A 17,035-nucleotide genomic window follows, 5' to 3' on the forward strand; every position below is an offset into this window, starting at 1 on the left:
CATGCAAAAATATCACAGCTGACATCTCTACATTTCTGAAACACTACCTGCACGCTAAATAAAGCTTCCCTCGTACCAACGGCGTTCACAAATCCAAACTGACAGTGACGGCCGGTCAGGGTCGGCATTGAGAAATAAAAAAATATCTGTGAGATAATAAAGACTAACTTTTATTCATGATTTTTAAAAGAATTCGACCAATTCGACCAGACTAAATTTTATTCATGGTTTTTAAAAGAATTCGTCCAATCTGAGCGTTAAGTGATCCCTGCGTAGACACTTTTCAAATTGATGATCCGATATCGGAGACATCCATCCGCCAGTGAATTCTTAAAAAGGCACGTTTTGAGTGTTCGGCAAGCCGATCCCATATTCCCATATATTCCGATATTCAGTGCACGAACTAACCTTTCTTTCTGTGATTAATTTTTATTTTCTAAAGTAATACTGTGATACGTTACGTCTGCCGTAAATAGTTAAAGGTTAAAGGGTTTTTTGAGATATTAGAAGTTTTTTTTTTAAATTAAAGTGTAAACAAATTCAGGTAAATTAACCTAAAAAATGCAAGCCATGGGAGAAACTGTAAGTATTGATAAGTCTGATATTGTAAATTATATTTTGCATAATGGGTTTTCATCTATTCCATACGAAGAACAAATTGTTATTAAAAATAAGGGGTGTCCTTTGCCTAAAATGTCCCGGCTTATAAATATTAGTGCGGGTAAGGGAAGTAATAGATCATTTTCAGATAATTGGTACAGCAAGTACTCATGGCTTACCGGGAGTGAAATAAAAAACAAACTTTTCTGTTGGCCTTGCATTTTATTTTCGACAAATAGGGGCAAATATCAAAATCCGTGGTGTGAATCTGGTTACGATAATTTAAAGGAATTATTTAGGGCTTTACATAAACATGATATTTCGAAAGATCATACTTACAGCCAGATTAAATTAGATTTATTTGGAAAACAAAATATCTATGTTTTATTAGATAATGCCCAACGTGAAAATGCTATTAAACATAACGAAATTGTAAAAAATAATCACGCAGTTTTACGTCGTTTAATTGATATTGTAATTTTTTTAAGTTGTCAGGAATTATTTTTTAGGGGACACAATGAATCGGAGCATTCGTTAAATCAAGGTAATTATAGAGAACTAATAAAAATGTTTAAGAAATACGATTTGGAATTTTCTAATTTACTTTCTGACTCGAAGACATTTAGCGCTGTATCTAAAACAATCCAAAATGAATTAATAGAATCAATTAGTTACATTTTGAGTAACTTTATTGAATCTGAGATTCAGGAAACCATTTGCTTTTCACTAGAAGTAGATGAAACTACAGACATATCATGTCATTCACAATTATCAATTGTTGTTCGATACGCGTTACGTGGTAATATCTATGAGAGGTTTTTAGGTTTTACAGACGTGAGTAAAAGCCATAAGGCAGAATATATTTTTGGTGTTTTAAAGGACAGATTAAAATTTTTTGATATCAAAAATAAATTGGTAGGGCAAATTTATGACGGCGCTGCCGTGATGTCTGGTGAATTAAATGGTCTCCAGGCAAAAGTTAAAACTATTGCACCGCAAGCTTTATTTACTCACTGTCATGCGCATAGAATGAATTTAGTTTTGCAGGATACATGTAAAAAAATTAAAGAATGTCGTCTTTTTTTTGCCAGTTTAAGCGGATTTGCTTCATTTCTCTCAAGCTCGCCTAAACGGACTAATGTTTTAGAACGGTTTGTTTCGAAAAAAATGCCAACAGTTTGTCAGACGCGATGGAATTTTAAATCTCGGTTAGTTTTCACTGTAGCAGATTTTTGTGAACAGCTTTTGGAAGTTTTTGATTTTATTATTGAATGCGACGATTTTGAAAGTGATGATATCTCGATCCATGAAGCAATCGGTTTGAAAACTTTATTAAATGATTACTCTTTTAACATACTTTTAAATATTTTTAAGAAAGTGTTTACCCAAACCGATTTGATATTCAATGTTGTTCAAAATCAGTTAACTGACATTATTCATTCCAAAAATAGAATAACAAGACAAAAGCAAAATCTCAGAGATTTTCGTAATGATAGTAATTTCCAGTATATACGCAGTGACGTTTTGGACTCGCTTGATATTTCCGAACCCCCAAAAAAAAAAGACAAAGGCATGACACAGAAACAGATCTCGAAAAACGAGTATATTTTGAAATTTTGGATACTATTATTATGCAAATAGATACTCGTTTTTCGAATTTTGAAGATTTGCAAATTTTTGACCTCTTTGACGATTCAAAATTTAAAAGTTACGCCAAAGAATTTCCAAGATATTTATTAGACAGGTTAATTAAAAATTATCCATCATTCTTTAATAAAATAAAATTAAAAGTTTTATATGCTGATCCAAATATTTTCGGAAGATGGGATAAGTTACAAGATATGTATAATTTTATATACTGTAATTCATTACAACAAACTGTTACCGAAATTAATAAATTATTGTCATTAATTCTCTCATTACCACCAACGTCTGCCTCAAATGAACGAGATTTCTCTTGCCTCAAAAGAATCAAAACGTATTGTCGAAATACCATGAAACAAGAGAGAATGTCAAGCTTGTCGCAAATGTCAATAGAAAAAAAACTTTTAAAATCTCTCCAAAACTCTAATAAATTTTACGATGACGTTATAACCCATTTTGCTAGTTCCAAACAACGTAGACTAGAGTTAATTTATAAACATGTTTAGGTTCTAAATTTATAGGAAAAAACAAAAAAAAACAAAAAAGAAGACAACAAAAAATCTCCTATGATGATTGAAGTCTTTATTAGACGGTATACCTATCTGAGGAGACAAAAAATACCTTGCCGACCTTGTCTCTCAAGCCACAAGCCGCCACTGCAAACTGATTGGGCGCAATTTGTTCCTCGCATTTCAGGTAAATTCTTTTGTGGGTGACTGTTAAAAACAGCTTCAGCACATGGCGCATTAGGCTTATGGTCCTATAGTCTTCACAAACTTTTGCTCCTGGTTTTTTAGGCAATGGTACCAACTCCGATTTAAGCCACTCTACTGGTATTTTTCCTGCCTTGTATATTTCATTAAATATTTCAGTTATTATTTTTATTGGCTACACATGGCTGCTGTGTAATGATATCTGAAAATGTTGGTACAGTAATTACTTTCAAAAATGAAGCTAGGTGTTTATCACCATGCTTCAATCATATTTTAAATCTTTCAATTGGTAAACCTTCATGAGTTCAATCTGTAAGAAATGCAATTGGAAAGATGAAAGAACTAGTTTCTTTTTTAAAACTTCGTCAAAATACAATGCAGTTCTTAAAAATATGATGGTAAATCAACTTAGTGGTTTGTGTGAGACGAGATGGGTTGAACGTCACAAAAGAGTTCTTCATTTCGAGAATCTCTACCAAAAATCGATTTAAAATGAAAACGTGATATGTTTAATGACGTTTTGAAGATTTTGAATCGAAAGCGATAAAAAATAATGAATGTTTTCAAGTTTAAATATGATGAAATTTGTGGCATTGCGGATGAACTCGGTTCTGTATATAAAACTCTAAGAGCAGAATTGGGATTGTGGGAAGCAAATTGGCAAAGAGAACAATGCGATGTAATGCGGATGGAGCAAACCGACCCAGCTAGAAAAACGCTCCTTGATAGACCTATTGGTCAAAGAAGAAGAGGAAGACCCAGAACAAGATTCCTAGATAACATCGATGAAGACATGAGAAATATGGAAATACGTGCTTGGCGGAGGAAGGCGATGGATAGGGACGACTGGAGAAAAATTCTTGGGGAGGCTAGGACCCACACAGGGTTTTAAAGCCAAAATGATGATGATGACAATGCGATGTTTCTTACGATAGTGTAAAACTATTAGGGTTTTGTGATATTGATATCTATCCTACAATTCGTATTTTGTTAAAAATGTTTGCGATATTACCTTTGAGTGCATCTTGTGCTAAAAGAACATTGTCGACTTTGAGGAGAATTAAAACTTGGCTACGGGCAACTATGACTGAAGAGAGACTGGTTGGCTTGGCATTAATGAACATTATTTACGATATTCATAGACAAGTAATATCCGCGCACTAATTGGATTATTTTTTTGATACCGAGAGTTCGTTGTTCCTTAGAAATGGAGTTTATGGGAGAGCCAGAAAACATTTCAAAATCCGTTTTAAAAAAGTTATATACAGACTCCCTCTATAACGAGAGCTGAAATGGCAGATTAATTACCTCGTTATAAGCCGATCTCGTTATATCACACAACAATAATACTGTAAATACATATGAATATGTAGTTTTCTAAAACATTAACTTCCTATAGTTACGCCATTCGGAGCAATATAAGATGCTAATAAATATTGTTTGAATGACGTTTTTGAAAAAAAGTTTACTTTTATTGTCAATGAAATACATTAAAACAAAAAAGAGTTGTTTATTTTTATTGTCAATTATATACGTTAAAGCAAAAAATCTGTACTTATCTGTTTTTCCACCTACATAATATTTTCAAGGATAACATAAACTATTGCATTTGCAATTGGAAGTCTGTAATTTTTGACTGCTTTAAATCGTCCAGTATCATTCTATTATATCTATCACGTTTTTTAAAGATGTGAAACACTTGTATTTATTGTAAAGATGTTTGTTGCAGGCGGCAGTTAAGTTTATTGCGGGGCAGTTAAAAAGGGTATTTATTTATAGCCACGGCCGGGCCAAAAACGTAAAAACACATGTTTTTCGATCTTATTTTCCCTTGTTATAACCAAATTTGCCTCGCTATATAGGGTTATAGTTCAATAGAAATTTCACGGGACATCTAACGTACCTCGTTATAAGCAAAACCTCGTAATAACCGTGTTCGTTACAGAGGGAGTACCTATACTGTATAAAAAAAAGGAACTAAAATAATTATTTACCTAAAATCTTTTGTCAGACTTTCAAAAAACGTTCCAATAAAGAGATTCCTCTGCACCGCGTCTTCTTGGCTCAGCTCTCCCCAAGGTTTAAGCAGCAGATTGGCTACAGCGTTATTCACTATGCAATTCGTATGTTTATCGGAAAACTTCAAATTAGGGGCGATGTGTATAAACTGAACCATAGCAGGGATTACGATGAGAGTTGGAGCGAAGACTAGATCGGTGAAGGATAATAACAGGTGCGCAGCGGCATGGCGAATTTTAGACGGTACCGCATTGTAGTTTCCTCTTAGGACCGGAAGTGTCAAATCCAGTATCATCTTTATTGTGTGATTGTTTAGTGTGTTCTTCTGAGTCGTCCAGGTGAGAAGAGTTTTGACCGATGAAAGAAGTTGGCTATGCCTGAAAAAAAAATGTAATATATTGGAAATGGAAAAATGACAACAACAAAAAAACTTCTTCGATTATTGGTCGTTAATAATTAAAAAAACTTTATTTTTATTTTGTTGAGTTTCACTTATTCTTCGGTTTAATAACAATAAATTTAAAACACGAGGTATAATATTGCATAAAAAAATGGCTCTTAATTTTAGTTAGTAGGTTATAAATATGGATTGGGCACGATTTGAGGCATATTATTTTTCCATCGTCGATCGATGGAAATTTTGTTGATCAGATAATGTATTTTTTATACTTACACTTCGATAAAGCTCGTGATTAACCTAGAATCGCTCTCCCTTAATATTAGTTCGTAAAGTTTGGCCTTATTGGCCAAAGAGGCACTTTCCAACATTTTTTCTAAAACGCTATTCATGACTGGAATGGGTGATTGACCACCATCGCTAGCTTGGTCGATGTAAATTGATGATAATCTAAAACAAACGTAAGATGAAAAAGTATGAAAATAAATACATCAGTTCAAAACAAAAACAAATTATTTCAAAAAATAGTTGAAATACAGAAAATAATAAAAAACAAATATACCATCAATTTCAACAAATGATTGATAATAATAAGAATAAAACAGACTTTTAAAATTCTCCAATATACAATAACTTATTTTATTGCAAACATTAGGGCAAATGAACATCAAATATATGAAATAGCTGCTCGACTAAATGTTCCTCACATAAGGGTTTGGAGGCGTTTGAAGGATCAGCTGCTTAAACCCTATCACTTAACAACGGTTCAAGAGTTATTGGTTGAAGATTATCCTAAAAGGATTGGATTTTGCGATTGGTTGTTAATGAAAAACACTCGAAATGTTAATTTTATTAGAAATATTTTGTTTACCGACGAGGCTACCTTCAGTAGAAATGGAATAACAAACCATCATAACGAGCACATTTGGGCCGACGAAAATCCTCACGCCAAAAAAAGACTCATCACCAAAGGACTTTCAAAGTTAATGTTTGGGCAAGAATTGTGGATAACAATCTAATAGGCACAGTATTTCTTCCCAACAATTTAAATGGTGATAATTATTTGCAGTTCTTGGCAAACGATTTACAAGAGTATTTGGAAGAAGTGAATATTGCAATAAGGCAAAATATGTGGTTTCTACAAGATGGCGCTCCACCGCATTACAGTAATGAAGTCCAGGAATACCTTTGCAGGCAGTATCCTGGTCGGTGGAATGGAAGGGGTCGTGACGCACCTATTTCTTGGCCACCCAGAAGTCCAGGTATTAACCCCATGGACTTTTGCTTTTGGGGATTTATGAAAGTCTGTTATGTACCGATAGAGGACGAACAACAATTGAGGGTTAGAATAATTGAAGCTGCAAATCAATTTCTTCAGAAAAATATGATTTTTCAGCGCATTCGGTTTTCCTTATTAAAACGATACCGAATGTGTAATTGAAGAAAATAGGGGTCATTTTGAACATTTATTGTAATATATTGATAGATGTTATAGACATTTTTTGTACTTGTTAATTCATTTAAGCCATTTATTTAGTTGCACGTAATTTTCTAAAGGTTAATGAAAAGGGCCGTAACTCAATAAAAACTGTTTTTTGAAAAAAGTGATAAGAGGCAAAAAAACTTTAAAAACAATGTGTTAAACTAATTATGCCACAAAATTCATTTGATTTGAACGTACTCAAAAGTTTGGGGGAATTTAGGGCTGCTCACCCCCCTTAAAATTTTTCTGTGCGCTTAGCTTTTGTTGTTTCTTTTTTATGAAAAATGCTTTCAGAACAAGAAAGTAACGTGTCCATTTTTATTACAAAATGTCAAGTAGTTTAGGAGATAATGCAAAAAAAAAATTTTATTTTGTAACTTCAAACGGTGGTAACTTTTTTTGTGTACACTTTTGTACTAAGGTAAGTTGGATTCAATCAATTTATTTTTGTCCCCGGAATGCGTGATTTAATTTATGACATACTTTTTTAAAACACTCAGTATAGGTGTAACACAATGTAACTTACAGCTGTTGATGGTCTAACTGTCTCTGTGACGTGAGTTTACTGTACTTAACGAAATCGGAAAAGATCGCGAGAGAAAATACGTCTGCTTCCCAAAAAGGACGACACTAGAACTAAATCTTTTTTCCTATTCAAAAGTTACCAGTTAGAAAAAAATGGTCAAAACTTTCTAATCTCATCCTTTATCATCATTAACCTGTATGGTCCACTGTTTGACATAGTTCTCCCTCAGCTCTTTCCATCTGTCTCTGTCTTGTGCAGCTTGCATCCAGTTACTGCTAACACGCGACAATACGTTTTGTCCATCGATTGTCTGATAATCTGGCAACGTATCTTGTCCAATTCCATTTTAGCAAGGCGATTTTTTTGATGGCATCTGTTGATTTTGTTCAACGACGTATTTCTTCGTTTGGGATTCGGTCTCTCAGGGACACCCAACATCTAGCGCTCCATACCTTAGCCTTACTCATCCTTATCTTATCTCATCCTTACCCATTAATTTAAAAAAAAAGGTACGAAACTTATGGCAGAAAGTATGTGTGTCTAATTGGACGTTTTCGAATTTACCCCCCGCGATTTTAAACAGTTAACTTTTCTATAGTCCTTACTCTGGACGGAAATATGTTACGCTGTTATAAATTAGCAAAAAGCAGTAAAAAAGGTTTCAAAGCGACATGGGACACTCATTAGCGCCGTAAACTGGAAGATTAAATTTATAAAAAATGTAGAACATGTTACAAATTGTTTGTCATATTATTATTATTCTACTTACCTAGTGAGTGTTTGCGTGAGTGATGAAAAATCCTTAAAAACGTAGCACAGTCTCTCGGTTTCAGATATTTGTAATTTTAACGACGGGTTTTGATAATCTAGGTTCTGTTCCAAACTACGAAATATGTCGTGTGATATTTTCCATGGAGACAACTGTAAACACATCAAAATTATAGCTTTACATTAGTTTGTAACGTGTAGAAACGCGTACATTTTGTCTAAATCTCGTTTATTTTACTAAATTTTGTATAACAGTATACAATTTAATTTTTTGTAAATACATATTTCTCAAGGAATTATTTTATGCCGTGTTAATAAAATTTCCGTTATATTTTTACCACCCAACTATCTGTTTTGTCCAACTTGTCCGTTATTCAAACCCATCCCTTCCAATACGCCGCAATAATTCCTTTAAAGATATTGCTGAAATACCGCAAAAGTCCCGTTACGGTCTGTTTGGAACTTAGACAAGGAAAGAGGGAGGACAGGTAATACTCCTTTAATAAACCATCGAAAAGTGAGCCGTGAAGTGACCGCCATGTTTTGGTGCCAGTTGTATATTTGACACCACATTTACTTTTGTGTTTTTTGTGACAAAGTTGAATGAAAGACCGAATTTTTTTGTCTTAAAATGGTGGTCTGTTCATATTTGGGTTGCAAAAGTCGCAGTAAGAAGAAAACACCAGGAATAACGTATCATAGGTAAATATTTATATAATTGCAATTAGTTATCAATCAAGTTTAACTGATATTTCAATTTTAAACATCAAAAACAAATTTAAATTAGCATTCTAAGCAAAGGTGAGATCTAAATAAGTAAATAAGCATGCCACACAGACATAGTCATTCAGTTATTGTTTAAAATTATATAATTTCAGTCATTTCATTCACATGATAATGATAATTACTATTTAAATGGGAATAAGCCACAATTAAAGGTTAAAATACGTTTATTGACGTTTCAATTTCCACTTCGGAAATCGTTCTCAAAATACAAACATTAGTAAATTAAACAAATTTTGTTTTTTGTTACTTAGTGAAAAATTCTTCTAATAATTTAATTTTATCTGACTCATCTATATTGACAATTCAGACATACATTATACATTTTAAAGTAGACGACTTTAAAATGATATTGCCAATATTGTTGAGTTGCGTTCCTGGGACGACTTTACTTAAAAGATAGTTCATTCGATTACATGAAATCAACTTTAACTTGAGAATATCCGTCAGAAAAGATCATAACATGTAATTCGTCTTTAAAAAGACAAATACATGCCATGATGACAGTAAAATTCTCCTGTTAGTGATTCCATAGTAAATTATGAGGGAAAAACCAGGAAAAAACCTCATAATACTATCCCGACATGGTAAGTATTTGATCGTGCATTTAGTTTACCTTCAGTAAACACCAAATTCCGATTTTATATGTTTGTTATTTAAAAAACATAAATGATGTATTCTCTATATGTTACTGACTTACCAATACTGGTATTTTCCTTTTAATAACTTCCTCTTTCAATATGGGTAACCAGATCCTACTACATTCTGTCGAGGAATTCGCGACACAATTGGTCTCATTTAGCATAATTAGAGCCGCTTCTTTGATTTTTCTCTTTTTACCATCCGTTTCTTTTAGGACTATATTTGAATTCCTCGACAGAATGTAGTAGGATCTGGTTACCCATATTGAAAGAGGAAGTTATTAAAAGGAAAATACCAGTATTGGTAAGTCAGTAACATATAGAGAATACATCATTTATGTTTTTTAAATAACAAACATATAAAATCGGAATTTGGTGTTTATTGAAGGTAAACTAAATGCACGATCAAATACTTACCATGTCGGGATAGTATTATGAGGTTTTTTCCTGGGTTTTCCCTCATAATTTAATATGGAATCACTAACAGGAGAATTTTACTGTCATCATGGCATGTATTTGTCTTTTTAAAGACGAATTACATGTTATGATCTTTTCTGACGGATATTCTCAAGTTAAAGTTGATTTTATGTAATCGAATGAACTATCTTTTAAGTAAAGTCGTCCCAGGAACGCAACTCAACAATATTGGCAATATCATTTTAAAGTCGTTTACTTTAAAATGTATAATGTATGTCTGAATTGTCAATATAGATGAGTCAGATAAAATTAAATTATTAGAAGAATTTTTCACTAAGTAACAAAAAACGAAATTTGTTTAATTTACTAATGTTTGTATTTTGAGAACGATTTCCGAAGTGGAAACTGAAACGTCAATAAACGTATTTTAACCTATAATTGTGGCTTATTCCCATTTAAATAGTAATTAATTTAAAATGCCACAAGAAAATAGCTTCAGAAGAATATGATAATGATAAATAAAAATCTCGTGGTGGTTTAACTTATACATCAAAAGATGTAATAGAAGTTTCAGAACATTTCATAAAATTATATGAAAATTCTTTAACAACTAAATTGAGGATATTATAAAAAATAAATATATGTTTGAAGGCATTCAGTTGCAATTATTTATAAATCTTAAAGACCATGTTTCATGGTCATCATCAACAAATCATATGTTATACTTACTTTCTAATAGAATCTATAATTTTACAATATTTGAATATTAGAATTCATTTTATTACAAAACGAAACTCAGAAATTATAGATCCTGTTAGAAACTATTTAACAAAAACAAATTTATTCTCATGTAAAATTCGAAATACCTAAATACATTAGTACCTGTTAATTTTAAGAATTTTATTATGACTAATAAAACATTTACCCTACAAAAATGTTTCATTTTAAATATGGATTATTCAATCCATAACAATGCCCCAGAGATAAGCCGCTGGCACTATCTCTGGTGTCAGTTTTGGCTTCAGTTAATTCCATACGATTACGCGTCCCTCTCTTTCCTTGTCTAAGGTTTGGAAATATTCTACATAATCCGCTTTAAAGGATACCGTTAAGGGCCACCCAAGAGTTCTGAGTGATTTCGGTAAAAATTCGGAAACGGTACTTTTCCCAATTTTTCCAGGCAATTTTTGTGTGTGGGTATTTCTCTGCTATTTGGAATTTTTCTATACAAAACTATCCCTAAGCAAATTGTATTAAATGGTTTTTTTTCACGTACATTTTTCTTTTTGTTTTTGAGTTATGGACACTTTATTGAAAACTCTGACAGGGGACTGTTTTAGCCATCCAGGGGAATGTTTTTATGGACAAAAACAATTATTAAGTTTGATTTGACAGTATTTGTAAGACTCTAAGTTTATTATACCAAGACTTTAAGTTCAAATAACATTTAATTTGTTTTTAAACCTTTTTGTAAGTGGCTTTTTGCAAATGTTCAATTAAGTGATAATACCACAGGTTTTTTTTTATTTTAACAGTGAAAATTGAAAATGATCTGATAAAATTTAAACCGCTTTGAAAAAATATTTGTACTCCTTTTGGATACTTTCATTAATTTTTCATTAATCTTCTTCTTCTTAGTCGTTAACCTGATGCAGGTATCGTGATATCATGAAGCTATTAGCTAAATTTCCCAATGTTCCTCCACGTTTTTCTATCTTCTGCCATTCTAGCACATTCTGACAATGGAGCGTCAATGGTAGCAACAATATGGTCCGTGTATCGTGTGGGAGATCTACCTCTATTTCTTTTGCCTTCTACTTTTCCCTGGATGGTAAGTTTTTCAAGACCATTTCTTCGAAGGACATGTCCAAAATAGCTTATTATTTGTTCTGATATTTGTGTTCTTAGTCTTTTCTTTATGTTTAGCTGGTCCAGTATGGATTCATTTGTTCTTCGGGCCACCCATGGTATTCTCAGCATTCGTCTCCAGCAGTACATCTCAAATACATCTATGTTCTTTTTGTCTTTTTCAGTAAGGGTCCAGCATTCCAATGCATAAGTAAAAACTGGAAAAACTAGACTTCTTACTAGTCTCATTTTTGTATCGGTAGTTATTTCATGGCTTTTCCAAATTTGTGTTAATTTTTCCATAGCGCTTTTTGCGATTGCTGACCGCCGCTTTATTTCAGGTACACAAATTTATCTACAACAGCGATATTGTTTATCATGACCAGATGATTTTGATTGTTGTTAGCTCTGTCAATTATCATGATTCTCGTTTTATCTCTGTTTATTTTAAGGCCCATCGTTAAGCTTACGTCTTCTATCCGTTGTAGCAAGTGAATCAATTCAGCTTCAGAACTAGCGAGGATAGTAGTATCATCTGCATATCTCAAGTTGCAAATCTTCTTCCCGCCAATGGTGATGCCACCGTTCCAGTCCTCAGTAGCTTTCCGCATTATCCATTCACCATAGATGTTAAATAGAATTGGGCTTAGTATGCAGCCTTGTCTCACGCCCTTTGTGACCCTGAAACTATCGGTTAGTTCTCCATTTATTCTAACTCTGGCATAATTGTTATTGTACAGGCTTTTAATTAGCAGTATCAGATGATTGGGGACTCCCATTTCAGACAAAACCTGCCACATTTTACTCCAGTTGACCAAATCGAAAGCTTTAGTATAATCTATGAAGCACAAATATGTTGTGATGTTAAATTCTCTGGATTTTTCTACAATCTGCCATACGTTTAAAATTTGTTCTCTAGTACCACGTTCGGGGACGAAACCTGCTTGTTCCTCCGCAATGTTAGGTAGTAAAAAGGGCTTTATTATCTCGAGAATTATGTGTAAGAGTATCTTACTGCAATGCGCAATTAGAGCAATTGTGCGATAGTTGCTACATAAATCTTTCGCTCCCTTTTTATGTATGGGAATATATAGTGATTGTGTCCAGTCCTCAGGCCATTTACCTGTCTCCCACACTCTTTGACAAATTTGATGTATTATATCCACTCCAACGTCATCTAGGGCCCAAATCATTTCAATAGGTATGTTATCTGGACCGGCAGCTTTCTGACTTTTTTGCCTCATAATTGCTGCTTCAACTTCACTTTTGAGTACGTCAGGTTCCGTCGCCAAACTGGCATCTTCTTGTTGTGATGGGGCGTCTTTCATTAATATAATGTACCAATTACAAAGCAGTTCTACTTATCTTTTGAATTTTTTTAACTATGGTATAGAGTCCACTATGAATTTTCTCTTTATAAATTAAATGATGTTTATTTACTCACCACAAGTCCATATGTCTCCGCTGGTGCGTATTCAGCTATTATGGCTATTATTTCTATTGTAGTTTTTAGAAAAATCTGCCATTCGGTTTCATTCTGAAAAACAAAATCCGTTTTCAAAAATCAATACTTTTATTTCTTGACCTACTACTTACATCTTCATCTGTATCTATGTCATTGATGAGATTTAACTGCGAAGAATTGTATGTGAACTGAATTTTCTTCAACAAAGCTGTGATCAAGGTAATAAATACATCGGAATACCTTAAAAATTAAAAAGAAAATATAAATTGTATATTTGAAATTTTTTGGGGAAAAAAATGTGTAAGATAAGATCGACAAATTCCATTAATCACTTCCCAAAAAAATTACAACTAAAAAAATTATTAAATTAATATTAATAACTAAAAAAAGTTGTGGAAAAAGTTATAAATAGATCTTTTTTTCCTTTTTTGTATTTCGTTTCCTTTTCACGTCGATATTATTGTATCAAAATGCTTTTAATAAAACTATATTAAACATTATTGTAAATTTTTCCTACCCTTCCCCATTTGAGAATATTTAACGATTGAGTTCCCACTTACTTTTTTGCATTATCCGGTTTGATCTGCTTGGCGAACGATGCCCAAACAGTCAAGCAACACAAATAACATCTTACTGTGGGCAACTGCATGGTCAACTGAAAGAGAGGTGATAAAAACTCTATGGCAGAAAATCCAGGCTCAGATTCCAGTCTCCAAAGGTGATGTTCTATCAATAATACTAACAGCTCCGATAATTTTTCCATAAATCTATAAAAGAAACGACAAAATCAACACAGATCGTTTAATTTGGTTTCTATAAATTTATTTTATTTCTCCTTAATACTCCACCAATATGCAGTGTCGGAAATCGAGGAACTGAATGGTTAACATTGTATTGAACACCATGATTTCAAATGGACAGATTACATTCTGTTTTATATCGGCAACAGCGCTACAGTAGAGCAGCAGATACGACAAAAGGTTTCTATCAATTCCGTCTCAGTTAACAACAAAGTTAACATTATCGAGTGAAATGGTATTATCTGTTGAAAATCTGTTGTAATACGAAAAGTCGTACGAAAATTAGTCAAATAATAGCACAGCAAAGAAAACTTTGGTTATAATAACTCTTACTCTTAAACGTAACTGACAAACATTTAGAACAGTATATTACGATTTGTGTCACTCTTGAGTTGAACGAGTGTGAGAGTGAGAGATTTGTGTCACTCTTACAGTTTATCCCAAACCCTTCTTTCAGTGCGTCACTAATTTTGACGTCATATAGGATTTTAAGAATGTCGAGAATTATTGCATGACATTTTAGTTAAATCTGACAGTTGAAGGATCGTAATCGGCTAAATGTGAAAAGGTTATATTTATTTTGAAAATGTGGAGTAAAAACTTTAAGAATTCAATTTTTTTTTAATTTACATATTAGAGGTCCCGTCCTGTATAAAAAATTTTATTGTGCATTATATTGGAACGGCAATTTGTCTTAATTCCTATTCTATACATTAAAAGGAAAGTGCTTAATTAGCTAAGATTTATTTATGTATTTATTATTATTTATTACAAACACTATGGCTAAAACGTATAGTATTTAAACTACTAATATGAATATTTTTTAGAATAATTTAAAACTTACTTCACTAACGGCAGAAACTGGTAATAAAGTTGTCCCAGCCTCTTTTTCTAATTGAAAATAATTTAATAATTTTAGTATTAGTCTTTGTTCATTCTCGGTATATCTCGACATATTTAAAATATTTTTATGACAATAAATACAAAATTAAATTTTCACTGTAAAATGTCTGAAAATCAGGGCTGAAAATACTAACCTCGAATGACAATTATCATTTTATCAGTTGACGTTGTCAAAGTAGTGTCACTATCGAGCCCATCTGCGTCAAATTATATTTATGCGCATCATTGATTGGATATCTATTTAGCGTATTCTAAACTCCAACCAATTAGGTATATATCCGTAAGTAGAATTCGCTTTAATATGCAAATACTCGTGAACGATATATAATTTTCCAATATTGTTCTGAAGCTATTTTCTTGTGGCATTTTAAATTAATTAATATTTAAATGGGAATAAGCCACAATTAAAGGTTAAAATACATTTATTGACGTTTCAATTTCCACTTCGGAAATCGTTCTCGTTCTCGTTGAAATAAGAAAAATCAAAGAAGCGGCTCTAATTATGCTAAATGAGACCAATTGCGTCGCGAATTCCTCGGCAGAATGTAGTAGGATCTGGTTACCCATATTGAAAGAGGAAGTTATTAAAAGGAAAATACCAGTATTGGTAAGTCAGTAACATATAGAGAATGCATCATTTATATTTTTTAAATAACAAACATATAAAATCGGAATTTGGTATTTATTGAAGGTAAACTAAATGCAAGATCAAATACTTACCATGTCGGGATAGTATTATGAGGTTTTTTCCTGGTTTTTCCCTCATAATTTACTATGGAATCACTAACGGGAGAATTTTACTGTCATCATGGAATGTATTTGTCTTTTTAAAGACGAATTACATGTTATGATTTTTTCTGACGGATATTCTCACGTTAAAGTTGATTTCATGTAATCGAATGAACTATCTTATAAGTAAAGTCGTCCCAGGAACGCAACTCAACAATATTGGCAATATCATTTTAAAGTCGTCTACTTTAAAATGTATAATGTATGTCTGAATTGTCAATATAGATGAGTCAGATAAAATTAAATTATTAGAAGAATTTTTCACTAAGTAACAAAAACAAAATTTGTTTAATTTACTAATGTTTGTATTTTGAGAACGATTTCCGAAGTGGAAATTGAAACGTCAATAAATGTATTTTAACCTTTAATTGTGGCTTATTCCCATTTAAATATTAAATAATTTTCCAAGTTCTATGTATAATAATCACAGACTCACGTTTTTTTCTGTCACTTCTAGCTTAATGCGTTAGAGAGAATTCGATCAACTGTGACGCACTGAAAGAAGGGTTTGGGATGAACTATATTTCAGTAATTAAATAGCGGAAGAACTACTTGATTTTAAAATCAAGTAGTATATCAACAAGTTAAACTGTAATAAAGAAAAGAACAAATAAGCAATTCTTCATTCTATAAAAAGACTACTGAATAGCTCTGAAATGGTAAAAGACTGCAGTCGCACTATATAATGTGGAACCAAGGAGTAAGCCTGTTCTAATCAGTTTGAATTTAGTTCTGTAATGCATAACTCAAAAAAAAAATTAGAAAGTACATATAAATATAAAGCGTATAACTTACATGGGATCTAAAGAGTCTATCCTATTGGCTGAACTAGTAATTTCTTTGAGTAGATCTACCGTTTGATGGTACAGTTGAAAATAAAAATCCTGCGTTTCTGGAGGTGTGCATTTTCTATATAGCAGCTCGTTAACAGTTGACATGGCTAAAACGCACATGTCGTCATCGTCCTGAAAAGTAAAGTCATTAATATCAAATATTACAGTTAATTGATACTGTCATCGAATATATTATCACTTAATTTTAGTGATAATACACGCGATATAGTTTCATAAACATTTCCTTTTAAAAAACAATTTTTCTGCATTTGCAGACATTTGTTTTCTCAGAATTTTCGCAGCATCCACACAGCATCACTGTCTCCATTTTACAGAACAATGTCTGAGTAAACAATATCCACATATAAGCCAGATGCATGGTACTGACAACAGGAAGCTACTCGAG

General features: G+C 32.4%; 1 protein-coding gene across 1 annotated transcript in view; it reads right to left on the reverse strand.

Moving 5' to 3' along the window:
• ebo (exportin ellipsoid body open) overlaps nucleotides 1-17,035 on the reverse strand; it is a 31,441-nt gene that overhangs the window by 7,563 nt on the left and 6,843 nt on the right. Inside the window, exons 6-12 of the mRNA XM_072539875.1 lie at nucleotides 16,592-16,761; nucleotides 13,865-14,071; nucleotides 13,436-13,544; nucleotides 13,284-13,376; nucleotides 8,152-8,303; nucleotides 5,650-5,823; nucleotides 4,952-5,353 (exon numbers count right to left, since the gene is read on the reverse strand). Of these exons, the coding sequence (XP_072395976.1) occupies nucleotides 4,952-5,353; nucleotides 5,650-5,823; nucleotides 8,152-8,303; nucleotides 13,284-13,376; nucleotides 13,436-13,544; nucleotides 13,865-14,071; nucleotides 16,592-16,761 (1,307 nt within the window). The remainder of the gene's footprint in view (nucleotides 1-4,951; nucleotides 5,354-5,649; nucleotides 5,824-8,151; nucleotides 8,304-13,283; nucleotides 13,377-13,435; nucleotides 13,545-13,864; nucleotides 14,072-16,591; nucleotides 16,762-17,035) is intronic.

Source organism: Diabrotica undecimpunctata, chromosome 8, assembly GCF_040954645.1.
Source record: "Diabrotica undecimpunctata isolate CICGRU chromosome 8, icDiaUnde3, whole genome shotgun sequence".
Taxonomy (NCBI): domain Eukaryota; kingdom Metazoa; phylum Arthropoda; class Insecta; order Coleoptera; family Chrysomelidae; genus Diabrotica; species Diabrotica undecimpunctata.